The 16,705-nt window shown below is 37.2% G+C and overlaps 1 protein-coding gene and 1 pseudogene across 1 annotated transcript; both read left to right on the forward strand.

The window, feature by feature from the left end:
* LOC141336092 (uncharacterized) overlaps positions 1-6,656 on the forward strand; it is a 73,042-nt pseudogene extending 66,386 nt beyond the window's left edge.
* Positions 6,657-10,328: 3,672 nt separating this feature from the next.
* On the forward strand, positions 10,329-13,432 carry LOC141336301 (thioredoxin domain-containing protein 11-like). Its single transcript, XM_073841866.1, has 5 exons — positions 10,329-10,368; positions 10,915-11,057; positions 12,416-12,528; positions 12,609-12,689; positions 12,769-13,432. Exons 1-5 carry the CDS (start codon positions 10,329-10,331, stop codon positions 13,430-13,432), a joined length of 1,041 nt encoding a protein of 346 aa, XP_073697967.1.
* Positions 13,433-16,705: the final 3,273 nt, after the last annotated feature.

A 16,705-nucleotide genomic window follows, 5' to 3' on the forward strand; every position in this document is an offset into this window, starting at 1 on the left:
CGGAATGTTAAGAGATCGAAATTAAGGGGGACATAATGAATATAAACGAATAATAAATTTATTACAGAAAAAAAGAGGATCAATTAATGGATAAGACTTTAGGATGCATAAAATGTTTCTTGCAGGGCTATTTAATTTGAAGTACTTTGAATGCTGTCTACATCGCGCACAGACATTCGCATATACAGCATTGCCTATTGTTAATATATAACTTAATATTGCATTAATTTCTATAACAATTAATATAATAATTTCTTAACTCAAAATAAAAAATATTAACAAACCTATCTCTGATAATCCTGGGTTATGGTCACGCAGGTTTGTTTATGCATTAAACATAAGGATGTCGTTACCTCGACAAAATGATCTTGTGGCCACGACATAATATGACGTTCCCAGGAATTAATATCTCGTGGCAATGACAAAAAGTAATATGACGTTCCTACGAATTCATTTGTGTGGCCACGACAAACATAAGTGAACCGAAGGTGTCCCCTCCAGGTTACCGTACCTTTTAGTTTGCAGCAATGTTTTCAGCCTGCTCCAGTCCAGTGCGTTACATGACTGCCCCCTACTGATCATGTCTTTCCTATGTCATTGTATTTTCCGTGTTCCCTTGGAATACACCGGCGTCACGCGAGACCACTTTACTTCCCGCGCGCATTTTAAATGGCCAGATCTGTATGAACTATTTTAAACTGGATATAACAATGCTGGATACATTTTTCTCTAGGTTTGATAAAAGGAATATTTTAGGTCAGAGTGTTAATATTCTTAATTCATTCATACCTGAGTGGTCAGATCATTTATTTGACGTTTGAACAAGTGGGGAGTACTTTTGGAAGGCTATAGAAAGACTAGACTCATTTTTTTAAACATTCTGCAGATGAGGGTGAAATTGAATCTGAGGTGGCACAGTCAGATCAGAGGGATACCGATATTTCAGTCAAAATCGCATTCGGTTTAGTTTTTCGTGTTTAAAATCATATTCTGGGGGTGAAGGGGTCTGTCACTGCAGGGGGCTTCAGGGTGTCATAGGAAAAGTTATGTCTGACCCTTCTCACATTTTGTATGAGGCATATCACTTTTTGTCTTCAAGCAGAGGCTTAGAGTTGCAGATTATGTAATTGCTTTGTTTATAAGTCTGTAACATTTATAAATGAGAATTAGGGGTCTTGTAGGCCTCTGGGCTCCGGAAAGTAGAAAGGACTATACTAATGCACTGTAGCCATGTATTTGTATTGCTGTTGTTGTTTTATTAAGTTGAGTCTATTGTACTGTTTGGTTATTCATTGGTCTGGAAGTGTATTGATGTGAAACAGTACACACTGTGAGATGCAAGAACATTTTTGGAAGAAATTCCAACTATAAAGTGTAATTAAGTTTAATTGAATGTACAGTTAGCTGGTCATAATGTTGATGTGTGTCTGTAGATGATCTGAATGTTGATGTGTGTGTTCTGCTCTCTTTCAGGTTTGCTGTCTGTAATCTCTCTGCTCAGTGTTGTAAGAGTTTGTCATCAGCTCTTCAATCCTCAAACTGTGTCCTGAGAGAGCTGGATCTGAGTAACAATGACCTGCAGGACTCTGGAGTAAAGATTATTTCTGATGGACTGAAGAGTCTAAACTGTCAGCTGCAGATACTGAGGTACTGAAGAACATATAAAGGATAAAGTACAGTCAACTGGTCATAATATTGATTCTGTGTCTGTAGATGATCTGACTGTGTGTGTCTGTAGGTTGTCTGGCTGTATGGTGACAGAGGAAGGCTGTGGTTATTTGTCTTCAGCTCTGAGTTCAAACCCCTCACACCTGAGAGAGCTGGATCTGAGCTACAATCACCCAGGAGAATCAGGAGTACACCTGCTCAAACGCAAACTGGAGGATCCAAACTATAAACTAGAGAAACTCAAGTATGTCCAACACTGATTCTGACATACTAAATGTGTGTGAATGATGCAGATCTACATTAATGTGTGTTTGTGTGTTTATAGTGTGGATCATGGAGGAGAGATCATGATGACAGCTGGACTACGAAAGTGTAGGTCTACACACACACACTCACTCACTCACTCACTCACTCACTCACTCACTCACTCACTCACTCACTCACTCAGTCACTCACTCACTCACTCAATTCAATTCAGTTCAATTCAATTCAATTCAAACAGCTTTATTGGCATGACAGAAGCACATTTTGCATTGCCAAAGCATACATAAGAATAGAGAATATATACAACAGATGGTAATTTGGAGCAATCAAGTGAATTGAAATGACATTTGAAGAAGTAAAATTGAATGACAGACATTAGAACAAAGATAATGAATAGTAAAAACTGTGTAACTCTTTGTTCTGTCTCTGTCATTCCATGCACAAGAACATGGTCTATTACAGTAGCTCTAACTTAATCTGAAAAGACTGTTTTTGGTTTTGCTCTTACTCCTCTTCCATCATCTGGTATTTGCACTCTTCTCTAACTCTCAAAACAACGGATGCAGCCGTGCCATCTGTGCACTTTGAACTGGCTTTGATTTTGTATATTTAAGTAAGGAATAATTGACTTCGGGCCGTAGAATTCTACTAAAATAATGCACATCCGAGGTGGTGATGCGGTCACGAAGTGAAGCGGAGCATTATTTTCGTAGAATTCTACGGCCCGAAGTCAATTATTCCGCTTATACTACAGTTACCACACCTCAAGACATTGATTAAATGATATATTTCAAGACATTCGTCCCGTTTTTATCCTTAAAACGCTATTGTGAGTAGGATTAATTTCTTACGCAGCTCATTCAACAGCTTCGTTGCTAGTTCCAAAACGTCATTTTAGACCTAGTAACGACGCTTGGGCTGTTAATAGCAAAATAATGCCGTTAATAATGAAGTTTAGACAGACCGACAGACAAGCAGACAGACGGAAAGAGTGAGGGAGAGAAACTAAGTGTATGACTTTACCTCTCTCACGTCTGTGTCTCTCAAGGGTGACTGGCAGCATCGTCTCTACTAACAGTTCAACTTTAAGTTCATTTTCTTCAAGACCACGCCGTTGTTTCCTCGCGTGTGAGAGCTGTCATGTCGTTTTTAAGTTGTTAATCGTCAGAGCAGCGCTAACAACATTAGCGCGAATGCTAACGCGAGTGCAAACTGTAACGTTATGTGTGTGCGTCTGTGAGGTGAGTGAGTGAGGGCGAGAGAAATAGAGTTTGTGCTTTCCGTACATAATAAAACTTTTATCCTGATGTTTACTGTATTTATTAGTTTGGCCAGTGTCATTGTGGGTTTTAGTTATTTTGCTGTTTTGGGCTGTAAGGACCTTGAAATAACTGAAATTGTATGGCGAAGTGATATAGACATGCACTGCGGTCTAAAGCTGCCTGGAACTACGTTCGCCGTGTGTTTCCCTGAATATAATGCACACCTCTAGAACGTTCGTCAGCCAATCAGATTCAAGCATTCAACGGCCCTGTAGTATAACATATTCTTATTACACGGCTCTTTGGAATGCTTGATTCTGATTGGTCAGTTGAGACATTTGCAGGTTCGTTCTTTTCAAATAATCACCGCTCCAAAGTAATAACGCATAGCCGGTACTACTTGTATGTTTAAAATCCCTCCGTGCCAACAAAGATTACCGTTTGGCGCCATCTTGTGACAAACACTGGACAACCACAATTAACAGTGGAAAATTTGGACATTAATCTATTTAAATTGTCTTACTAACGTACATAGTTTGAATGTTAGTCACGTGGTACTATATCGTTTCGCGGAAGGATAAAAATGTTAATTTAAAACAAATATGCCAATAAAAGGTTTCAAATTCATATTCATGTCCAGTTTTTTTCCTTATGTGGCAAGTAGCCGTGTAATATGCGGGATAATGTACAGGCAGCCGGTAGTTATCGCAGAAATAAGCCCCTTCAGTGTGAACTACCGGCTGCCTGTACATTATCCCTTACATAAACAAGTGTGAAGAATTTTGAATTATTGTGTGTAAATGACAACAGCCGTGTTGCGGTTGTGCTTCACTTTTGCTTTCTTGTGTTGCTGAGGATGTAATGAGGAAGATGAAAGTAGATGAAGAGTCCTCAAGGCAAGATGAATGTGGAGTTGCTGGTGTCTTTGGTGTCTGAACACAAAGAGCTTTTGACAAACGCCAGAGCGACTACAAAAATCTGGATAAAAGGGAGTTGTTATGAAGAGGAATTGCAGATCTGCTGCTGGAAAAATTCAACATTCTGTTTCGCAGTTAACAAAAAAGTGTGTGAATGGTTTTGACAAGCACATAAATACTGGCTCTCTGTAATTACTGATAATTGTGTGCTAATTGAGCTCAAACTTTGCAGACTCGAGTGAACAATATTGAACGCTAGTGTTTCTAAATGACCACATGGTCACTGAGGAGAAATGTAGGGATTTGTGTGTAGAGTTTTGCAGTAACAGTTCACCAAATCTGACTAAAGCAGGGGAATAGTGTTTATAGTTTAGGGAAATGAGTGTCATTTTTATGGTTTTGAAATTTTAGTTAAAAAGTCTGGTTATAGTGTTTTTGCAACTGAGAAAAACTGTAAATAGTAAAATATATCCCAATATTACTGCTCTTGCTGTATTTTAGATCACATAGATGCAGGCTTGGTGAGCAGAAGACAATAAAAATGAGGCACTGATCTATTAGTGTGGCATCTTCATCGCTTGTGTTTGAAAAAGGAAATCAAGATACTTCCTGTTAGATTTTTGGGTGTAACATAGAGAATGTATTGTGTGTTGTGTTTTGCAAAAAGTGCTTTATGAAATTTAAAACCGAGTTAAAGACTGAGAATTAGCGTATGGTTTTGCAGATTTGGTGTGTGCTTCTGGTGTTTGAGTGTCAGCTTTCACAAATTGTGTGACAAGTAAAGATTGTGTGTGTAAGCAGATGACAAAAACTGTAAGCTACATCCATATTAATCTAGATACATTGGAAAATGCAAGTTTCTCAATATTTTGGCCTTTTATCCACACAAAGACTTATGGTTTTTCTGGCATTGTGGTTTTATATTATGACACAAATTGCACTTGCAAGTCCATCCATCTTCCACTTTAAAATTCTGTAAAAATAAATAAATAAGTAAATTCCATTTGAAAAAAAGCTAGAAATTTTCTTTTTTTTGGGATGAGTTTTGTTTGGCAGCCGTTGTTACCAGTCATTTGATCATTTTTTTAACAGTGTGAGAAATGCATATTTATTTATTTATTTATTTATTTAAACATGTATTTTTTAAAGTATTTATAAATGTAAAATATATTGTGGAAAAAAAATACTCTTTTTTTTTTTTTGTCTTGATGGAAAATAGCAATAAATAAATATTGTAAAAAATGTATGTGTGTGTGTGTGTGTGTGTATATATATATATATATACACACACACACACACACAGTAAAAGTGAAAGTGGTGACATTGTATAAACAAAAAATGGCCAAGAAATATATTTCCTAAAATATATCTCTATATTTATTCTCATATTTCTGGGAGAGCTCATGTTGAACAAACTCTGGTGTATTGAGCAGATTCTGAATAAATGACTCTGATTGGCCGTTGTGTTCACACTCTCAACAAACTCGTCTGTGATTGGCTCCAATGATCAACGCTGCAGAAACACACTGTAAATAGAAAGTGTTGATGTTGTTCACAGTCACACAAACACACACAGGATCATCTGAAAACCAAAGCGAGCCGCTGCTGCAGAAACCTGCTATCGTTATGCTTTAACATTTAAACCAGCTTTCTCTATATTAGTGAACACATCTGTGAATAGTGAGGACATTCTGGACAAATCTAGTCAAAGCTGTAAACACACACAGACATCTTCACTGTTGAGCTGTTCTTGATGTTTCTCTCTTCTTGTGTTCAGATGCCTGTGATCTCACTCTGGATCCAAACACAGCAAACACTCAACTCATTCTGTCTGATGACAACAGGAAGATCACAGATGTGGAAGATCGTCAGCCGTATCCTGATCATCCAGACAGATTTGATTATGATCCTCAGGTTCTGTGTGTTGAGAGTCTGACTGGACGCTGTTACTGGGAGACTGAATGGAGCGGAGATTATGCTGATATATCAGTGTCATATAAAGGAATCAACAGGAAAGGAGAGAGTGAAGACTGTGGGTTTGGATTAAATGACAAATCCTGGAGTCTGATCTGCTCTGATCACAGATTCACTGTCTGGCACAATAAGAACAGAACTAATATACCTGACATCCGTTCATCCTCTAATAGAGTAGGAGTGTATGTGGACGTGTCGATCGGCTCTCTGTCCTTCTACAGTGTCTCTGACACACACACACTCACACACTTACACACATTCAACACTACATTCACTCAACCACTCTGTGCTGGATTTAGGGTTAATAATGGTTCCTCAGTGTCTCTGTGTGATATTAAACGATAGAGAGACTGTCTGTAAATCCTCTTTCTGATGTTCACAGTCATCTAATCTCACATCATTACATCTGTATTCATTTATTTGTAATTAGTTTTTATTGTCATCCAAAAGTTATAATCTAGATCAGACACATACTGATCTGAATCTTTAATAGAGGAATATGTTTGCTTTAATATTTATATTGTAAACTGATCATCAGAATTAATAAAAGTACATTTGTAACTCATTTAATGATGAACTTATTTATGAATCTCCGATATGAACTGATGACAGTGTGAATAATCATGAATGTGATTGAGATCAGAATGAAACAGAGGCTGAATTGACTCAGAATGAATCTGTCTCCTGATCGTCTGCTTTATTTTTGTGTCTGCGGTGATTTAACACTCAGTTCTCTAAATGAATTGTGTCCAAACACTCACAGTATCGCTGCTGAACACAGTTGATCTGGCTGTAATTCCAGTCTTTCAGGAGCTTCAATCTGCTGCTTGATCACTAGAAAATCTTCATCAGCATCTCTTCTTCTGAAATAGAGCTGTGAACGATGACAGCTGTCCCTCTCCAGCGCAGAAGAAGAAGAGTCATGGAGAGGTTCCGGGTCACAAATGATGCTTCGACGGTGCAGGGGCTTGTGGGATATGTAGTTTTTGGACTCTCAGACCGTATATATAATGTCTCAGAGGAAAAAAACGGTCGCCATTAGCCAAAATAGAGGCTAAATGAATAAATAACGGTCCGTTTCCACAGAGAGCAGAGGATCCGCGGCTCATAAGCGCGTCTATAAGTATTACAGTGCTTCTATTCAGGTTTGTTTTATTCTTATAATAACTTTGAAACGTAAAGGACACCAAAACTATCTGCTAAACTATGTATCGAGTGTATATTGAATATTGACAGTAAAGTACAGTAGGTGTTTCAGTAAATACACAGGCAAACATAAAAATGAAACATAATTCAGTCAATAATCATGGAAAGTGCTATGGTACATAGTAAAATAGCAGGGCTCTCAAGTTTTGGAAAAAGTTTGGAGTGAGATTTGATCTGTTAGGGCAGGAGCCTCTCAAATATTTGCAGCAGCGGCCCCTCGGCCCCACGCTATTCTCTCCAGTTTTTGGAAAAAGTTCAACTATCTATTGTCCATAATTAACCAGCACAAAATAAAAAATATAACAACTGGTAGAAGTCAAATTCATTAAAAATAAAATGTTTTAAATATTTCAAAAATGCATATGTATCAAAAGTAAAAAAAAAAAAAAAGACATTTGGCCCCAAAGGAGCAAACTAAACATCAGAGCTCAATGCACATACTGTAAACACACAGGAGGATTGCAGAACTTGCTCATCGCATGAATGTCAATCTGTGTGTGTTTGTGAAAGAGAGAGGTACATATTTCATCTTACTAATGTCATTTGTATTTCGAGTGTTTATTGCACACTTTGATGCCTTGATGACAGCGGTAGGGGCTTGAACTTAGCTAGATCAATTAGTTACATGTAATTGTGTAACTTAATTAAAAACGACATTTAACTAATCTGTTACAGTTACTGAGAAATAACAAATAGAGTTAAATTACAGTTACTTTTAAAAATGTTTACAATTACAAAGTGGGTAACATGTAAATATTTTGATTTATTTCCCAAATGGCATTGACTGCTTTAAAATAAGAGACACCAATGTTTCAGGAGTTAAACAGAGGTGCTAAAGATTTTGTGGTGGCTGTGCTTTAAAATTAAATGATTATAATCTTAATTCAAGTGATGAAGGATTTTGTCAAATTGACAGTAATTAGTGTTGAGTGCTACTGTAAGGTAAACCTGCCTGCTTACAAAGTTTTTAAAAGGATTAACAGTTGAAAACATTCCTTAGAAATGTAGTAATCAAATGTAATGTTACATTACCTCTAAAGCAATTGAAATAGTTACACTACTTTTAAATTACATTTTTAATAGGGAAATTTAATCAGTAGCCTATTACAGCCTATTTCCAAAATAACCTTCCCAACAATGTTGATACATTTGTGTTTTGAAATATATAAAGCAATTTATTTTATTTGGATGAATTTCTCTGGCTTTTTTTAGCAGATTTACCAATTATCTTGTCTTTTCCTTCATTTCAGGCCCACAATTAGTTAAAGCTGTTGAAGAACTAATCATTTTGCAGAAATGTGGCTCTAATCCCCAACATCAGTTCTTCTCACTATCTTTGATCACAGGCAAGTGATTTTGTCTAGGAATCGTAAAATGGAAAAAATAAATAAATAAATAAAAATAAATATGAAAAACCCTGCTGTAGTTTCTAGTAAATACAAATGGCAACGTCCGCTCAGAGACCGCAACGCGACCACCTCCTCAACTTTACTAAACGCTTCCACTGTGAGAGAAAGCGGCAGCCCTGCATCGATTCCACCGCTGGCCTTGTCCTGTGTGTGTGCGTCTACATTACCTAGTGACGATCGTGATTGATCGTGATCACGTAATATACCAGAAAACAGCAAATTCTAATTTTTTGGCTGGTAGGTGCATTTAAATCTCAAGACAGCTATGAGCTATGAGAGTACTTCTCTCTGCAAAGCCTGCACCTTGTTCATTAACACATATAGCGGGACAAGTTAGCCCTTACTTTCCAGCCTGAGAAATACAAGGTGTGGCGTGAGAGTGTGTGAACTGGTTGAAATGCGTGTGTCTCACGGTGAATGCGTGAGACTTGAGAGCCCTGAATAGTATTCTAAGGGGTATGTGCTTTATAAAACCTGTTTTTGCAAAGAAACAGAAGGACACTTTAGGGGGAAAAGGGGCAATGCGACTCCCTTCGCTTATAATTCAATAACTTCCAATTAGAAACTGTTTTATGAAAAAAAAAAAATTCTGGTGTATCCTGAGACCTAGTGGAATCAAACAAAACAATTTGCAAATAGCTGAGACACCAAAAACCTGAATAACAGACTTTCAAAAAAAAACTTATATAGTGTTATTTATAAAGAATTACACTGATATTATGTAGTTTACAAATGCAGGCGGAAATCCTCCAAACAGCTGCAGAGCTTAAGGGGTTAAAAACAATGTTCAAGAAAAAAACAGATTTCAAAGCTGAAATTGTAGCATCATTACTGCAGTCTTTAGTGTCACATGATCCTTCAGAAATAATTCTAATATTCTGATTTACTGCTCAGAAAAACATTTATTTATATTATTATGTTGAAAACAGCTGAGTAGATTTTTTTCAGGTTTCTTTGATGAATAGAAAGATTTTTTATTTAAATAGAAATCTTTTGTAACATTATAAATGTCATTATCATCAATTTTGATTAATTTAAAAATAAAAAAATAAAACACAACTCCACGCTTTTGAATGGTATAGTGTATAATGTTACAAAAACTTTTATTTCAAATAAATGCTGATCTTTGGATCTTTCTATTCATATAAATTATTATGAATTATTTTCTATTCATATAATATTCAAAAATATTTCACAATATTACTGCTTTTGCTGTATGTTGGACTCAGTTTGGAGAAAATAAATGGCAAATCATCCCAAAAAAACACCATTTCCCATTTTCAGACACTCATTTTTTATTTCTTTCATAGGTTTTTGCTCATTTTCTCAATTGATTCCTGTTCACAGTCACCCTGACTATTACTGTATTTATTGTCCACTCATTTTACTGTATTGTTTTGGAGAAAATTAAAGGCAAATCAGCCCCCAAAAAACAAAGTGCATTTACACTGTTTTCCAAACAAATAAATATAGAAAAAAATATATATATATATAAAAAAAGGTGCTAGAATGATCTTTAATGCATAGGATTTTATTTAGTTTTATTTTTTATTTTTTATCCGTTTTTGCAAAGTTGAACTTGTATTACTTTTACATGGCTTTCTAAATATATGTCTAAATATGCAACGATGATAGACGTCCCTCTAGAAATGGGAAATATTGTGTTCTGTGTGAGTGACTTACTTTCAGTTTTGACACAAACTAAATGTTCTCTGCACTGATGTATTATTGATGTATTACTAATATTTTGAATAAACAACGCAGCAGCTCTGCATCTAGTGTCTTCAACTCTGAATAGACAAATAAAACATTATAATACAACCACAATGACATCTTCATCTCTTCTCATGAACACTGATAAAGCTGCCTCCTTAAAGCACAACTAAAATTAGAATGAAACAATTTTACATTCGAATGTACAGTATATATATATATATATGTGTGACAGCCCTAACTCACACAATCAAACACACACTTAAGGTCCTTGTACACTGTGTCCAACATTTTAGCACGTGTTTTTTCGTGTTCCTCCAAATGAATGACACACAATGTCACTGTGGCTCCAAACTGGATGCAGAAATCCCAGAACCCCACACTAACCCTCTCTCTCTCTCTCTCTCTCTCTCTCTCTCTCTCTCTCTCTCTCTCTCTCTCTCTCTCTCTCTCTCACTGATGCTGCAGCAGTTATTGTTGTTCTCTCTGTTTGTGGAGCAGCAGATTTCATCCAGAACTTCAGCGTGTCCTACAGTCCTTTACACAGTCATCTGGTGGGACACAAACTACAGCAGCAAACACAGTCCCTCATACAGGAAGTGACCTCAGACAGCTTCCTGCACACTGTCATGGACTCACAGAGGGTGAGAGCTGCTCTTTATTAAAGCTATAATCTAATGTCAAGAGTAGGAGCACTGCTTCATTTGAGCCGGATCCTGTTCTGGAATGTGTTTGTTTTTAAAGATCCGGCATTAATAAGTGCATTAGATCATGACACTGAGTGCATATGAGACAGAGAAAGTTTATGTAGATATATTTGGAGGGTATGTGTTGGTCCTCAACATATTTTTGACCAATCAGCTTTCTTATGTTTAAAATGGCTCTCAGTGATTGGTGCTTAATCCTTAACCCCTCTCTCCAAAAGAGGACATCTCACAAAACATATTTAGAGAGCAGCAGAGTGTTCAGAAATAGTGCAATAATACCAGAAGTGATACCAAATCAAGTCAAATATTATGATGTATAAACAATATAAACACTAGGCCTATAATGAAACTAATCATTTAAATGAAACCGTATTCAGAACAAGAATGAAAACAATATATAAAGCTAAGAAACCAAATCAAAGTGAAACTGACAGTAGCAGGCGTTAGGCTCATGTATCTCTGTAATTCAGCACAAATCCAAGTGTTTTCATATTCTCAATGTGTTTGAATGATAAACTATTATTTCAGGATCTCAGTCAGAATTGTGAGATGTAAACTCACAACTGAGAAAAAAGTTTTTTCTTAATTTTGCAAAACTGTATGGAAAAAAAAATTCTCACAAAAGTATTGTGTTCAATCTAGAAAGTGTTTGCCTCTAGAAATATCGATTTTCCCTCAAAAAAATGTTGCATTTGCATTGAAATGTTGTTTTTTCTTTTACCTCTTTATTTCCTTCACAAAAGTTTTTGGGAGCAAACACAAAGTTTATAAATTCACAAATCTGACTTTTCTCACAAATGCAAGACTTCTTTTCAGGAAATTCTGGCTTTTTTCCCCAGAGTTGCCCAGATACAAACTCAATGCTTAATTGTTTTCTCTGAATTGGGTGACAATTTGCAATTGTGAGAAATAAAGTCAGAATTGCAATATAAACTCAGAATTCAGACTTTCTTTCTCAGAAATGGATGATCTAAACTTGCAACTGCGGGGAAAAAATTGCATTTACTTGTACATTTACTTTTAATACTTAAGCTCATTTAAGATAAAAAATACTGCACTTAAGTACAATAAATGTCACATACTTTAAGACTTTTACTTGAGTAATATTCTAAACGGTGACTTCTACCAAAGTGGTTTTCTGGTAAGATATCTGTGCTTTTACTTCAGTATGGCTTTCAGGTACTTTATTCAGCACTGTGAGCCTAATATAGAGTAAAGATAAAGGTCTATTCAGTTGAATAATGATATCTATATTAGCATCCAGCAGGTGATATCTGTGATCTCTGTCTCATCAGGATGTGCTGCTGTTGTATTATTCGGCGTGGTGTGGGTTCTGCTCGGTTCTCAATCAGGTGTTTCTTCAGCTGGCTCATCTGTTCCAGGGAAACAGCGCCCTCACGGTGGCCAGGTGTGGAACTGCACATTACATTCACATGACAGTCCATTCAGGAATAACTGTGAGTTAGTGTGTGTTCTTGATGATTTCAGAGTCAATGTTGGCCGTAATGATCTGCCCTGGGAGTTTATGGTGGATCATCTGCCGTCTGTGCTGTTCTTCCCCAAACACAGGTCTCAAACTCCTCATTCTCTCTCTGATGCTGCTCAAACCTGTGTCTGTTCCGTTCTGAATCACTTCCGTCTCCCACAGGAAGCAGATGAGTGTGAAGTTTCCAGAAAACACACCCATGACGGTTCCCAACCTGCTGCGGTTCATTCTGCAGCACACTGGCCACGCCCCCTGGGAGGAGTCAGGCGATGGGGTGGAGCCTAAGTCCCTGCTGGAGGCGGAGCTTGAGGCGCTGCAGCGGGAGGTGTTTTCTCTGCATCGGGCCAGAGAGCGTCTCTCTCAGCAGCTGGCGGTCCTGTGGAGGGAGAACCGGCGGCTCACGCTGCACTCGCACACGCTGGAGACCCAGAATGCCCAGCTGCGGGAGCGGAGCGGACGACTGGAGACGCTGTACAGAGAGAAAACACGCCAGCTGACCCACAGCGTTCACAGACTGCAGGAGCTCGCAGACACATCTGAAGAACTGCTGAAGGAGAACACGCTCCTCAAAGTGCTGCTGAACGCTCTCAGAGACACTGACAGATGGGACACAGACAGACAGGAAGAAGAGACACAAGACACAGACAGACAGGAAGTAGAAACACAAGACACAGACAGACAGGAAGTAGAAACACAAGACACAGACAGACAGGAAGAAGAAACACAAGACACAGACAGACAGGAAGTAGATACACAAGACACAGACGGACAGGAAGTAGAAACACAAGACACAGACGGACAGGAAAGGAAGTGTGAAGCTTCCTGACGACAGATGATTATTAGCAGAATCTCAGAAAACCTGTCAAGAACACGTCCAGCTCATATTTCACCACAAAATTAAAAGAAGAAGAATTGAATAATTTATTGTGCTTTGTTAAAGACAAGATTTATTTGCATTATATACAAGTGTGATAAATAATCCTCTTTACTGTAAAATGGAAAAAATTGTGAAGTAATACAGTTCAGTGGTTAGAGTTAAAGATTGTGTTCCAGTAATTAGATTTAGAGAATCTACTGACAGTCATCATTCAGAATAATAGGAACAACTATGGGTGCATTACAGCAGTTATAATCAGAGTTTTGCATTATAATAATGCACATTTGTGATATTATTAAAAAAAATTAAATGTCATTATGCAAACTCTTAATAGTTGTAAATGCTCATTGGTTCAAACAAATGTGATGTCGCATTCTTTTCTAAAATGTTTTATTTTTTGAACTAATATCATGTAGTTATGTTTAAATTCTGCATGAATATTCCCAAACACTATGACAGTGCGATCTCTGTGTGATCTCTGTGATTGTTGTCATATTATTATAAAAATCTAAAATACAAATTTGTATTGAAGTAAAAAATGGATGATAAATACGCCTTTCGAATGGAATTAAACAGCAATCACTTTGAGTGTGTTGTGCAAAGTATTTATTCTCATATAAAAGCAATAGAACTTAAATTATATCATGTTTATCAGCAACACAGCAGGTGATTGTGGATAACGCGATATCCGCCTTTGATCTCGTAGGTTTCTGTTCCGCTTCCAAAGCTCAGAACTGTCCGCTTATTTCACTCCTCTCTCACTGCAGCCGCCTACTCTCACCTACATTTCAGGCGAGGCTAGGCGCATCTCAAACAAGCCTATTGACTAGGATACTCAAGCCTCACTTCAAAGCGTCATCAGCTAGGCTAAAGGGATCTGCCCATATGTTGTTAAAGTTCGTTATTTAAGGCATTCATAATAATTAACAAAGCAAGATGCCCTGTTGAAATATATGACATTATTTACACTGCAAAGGTAAAATATAAATGTAAATTATTATGACACATCTGAAGGGGGAGGAGTGCGTCACGTTTAGTAGATAAAACACTTCGGCATAGGATACTCCTGTCTATCCTCGCTCAAGACTCCTCAGAAACCTTCTCACTCCTCGATCCTCGCCTCCTCACGGTGCAATTAGAGAATTGAGATGTCCTACAAGATGGCTGAACTCGATCGGTTTCCGGGTCATAGGATGGAGGACGGAGGAGTGAGGAGACGAGGAGGGATATTGAAAAGCACCCCTACTCTCTCTCACCTTTAGTTCAGGCGAGGCGCATCTCAACCGAGCCTAGTGTTTCCTGCAGGAGGATCAGGTGATCAGGTGAGCTCTGACGCGCGTCCTGCAGGTAGACACAGGTGTTGAGACTCTCTTTCAGGAAACACGGAAGAACGAAAGCGAAAGTTACAATTTCGTGCTTGAGAAGACGCCATTTTGGAGACTTTATAAACTTCAAATGTCAAACTTTAAGGTGAGTTATTTTCTTGTGATGGCACGAATATTATCGGATGTCTTTTGATTCGTGTAACTTTAGATCATTTGTTCAGTTGGTTTATATAACGACACAATGAACACTTAACACATCTTACTCTGATCCTTAAGTAACCCACTGTTGAACAGTTTCAGTGTCTCTTCAGTTGAAATATATGTTCATATGAGTGTCACATTAATCAGTAATACATCTGTATGCCATAAACTCATCACTAAACTAAACCTGATCTCCAGATGTTCACATTTACAAATCCACTCCTGGCTACTTACTATTGTCTTACTGAAATGTGGGTTGATAATGTTAAATGTTTAGCATGTTTTAATTTGTAATAAATATGTAAATGAAATTACACCCTTTCCCATTTTACACTGTTTACTGTGGTAAATGTTTTCAGGTTTGTGTGCTGTCATGATTATTATCAATAATGAGATATCTGTTACACAAGTCTCATGCTTGATGAACATATAGGCCCCTATGCTTATGTATTTGTTTACTATAGAAATGTGTAAAGCACAATTCTTTATTTTCTCCATCAGAGATTCAGCAGTAAAGCAATAGGCATCATGTTTGTCTGATCATCACACACTGATGACCTAAATCAGAGAATCTGAGGTGACTATTCATTATTATTTTAATCAGATCAATCCACAATGATAGACTTTTGACTGCAGTTTAATGTCTAAAGTATTTATTTATAGTAATGGTTACCAACATGTTCATAATTCCTAAAGAGAGGTGTTTTTATGTTTGTATGTTCAGTAGACAATTACACAATGTGATCCAGCAACATTACAGCAGCATCAGAGACTGAGTGTCTGAATCACGCTCTACATCACTTTATATTAATATTAAAAATGAACTGGACCAATGATGACTCTACTGTTTCAATAGACCTTTTTCACAGAAACCGGAAATACGCAATCGCAGGGTATGCAGACTTCCTGTGTAATGTCAACACAGCAGAAAGCCGGGTAATTTAAAATTAAAATGGAGAGAGTCTACACAACTTCCCTCGCTGGTTTGTCAAAGATAACTTTTGCAGACCCCATAAGAGTCGTGTAGGAAAACTCCGTCACAAAGAGGAACAAATTGGATAAAGGATATACGTTTTTCCACTAAGAGTTTATCCGCGTTTATACACGCTTAACGTACGTAAAAAATGACCAGAAAACCCCAAATTTCTGTCATACCTTACTTGGAACAAACACTAACTACCATCAAAAGAACGAGCCCTTATTCCACAGATAAAGTGCATAATATCACGTTAAGCGTTTTCTCCCCCATAGAAGCCCATTGTAAGGAAACAGCTTGGTTTAACTTACCTTAACAGCGACCAGGGAAGACCAAACTTCTGTTAAATTTCACTTAAAACAAACACTTGCTGCTCTCAAAAGAACGAGCTCTCATTCAGCATATAAAGTGATCGCGCCCCATAGAAGTCTATTATACAAAAAAAAAAAAAAGCTTAACGTGGCTTAAAATTTTACTTATGATAAACACTTTCTGCTGTCAAAATAATTAGCTCTTATTGAGCATATAAAGTGAATAATATCACGCTTTTCTCCCTATAGAACTCCATTAAGGAAAAAGCTTAACATTGTTTGTTATAATGGACTTCTATGGGGGGCGATCGCTTTATATGCTGAATAAGAGCTCGTTCTTTTGACAGCAGCAAGTATTTATTATAAGTCAAATTTAACATAAGTTTGGTTTTCCCTGGTCGCTGTTGAG

Source organism: Garra rufa, chromosome 6, assembly GCF_049309525.1.
Source record: "Garra rufa chromosome 6, GarRuf1.0, whole genome shotgun sequence".
NCBI lineage: Eukaryota > Metazoa > Chordata > Actinopteri > Cypriniformes > Cyprinidae > Garra > Garra rufa.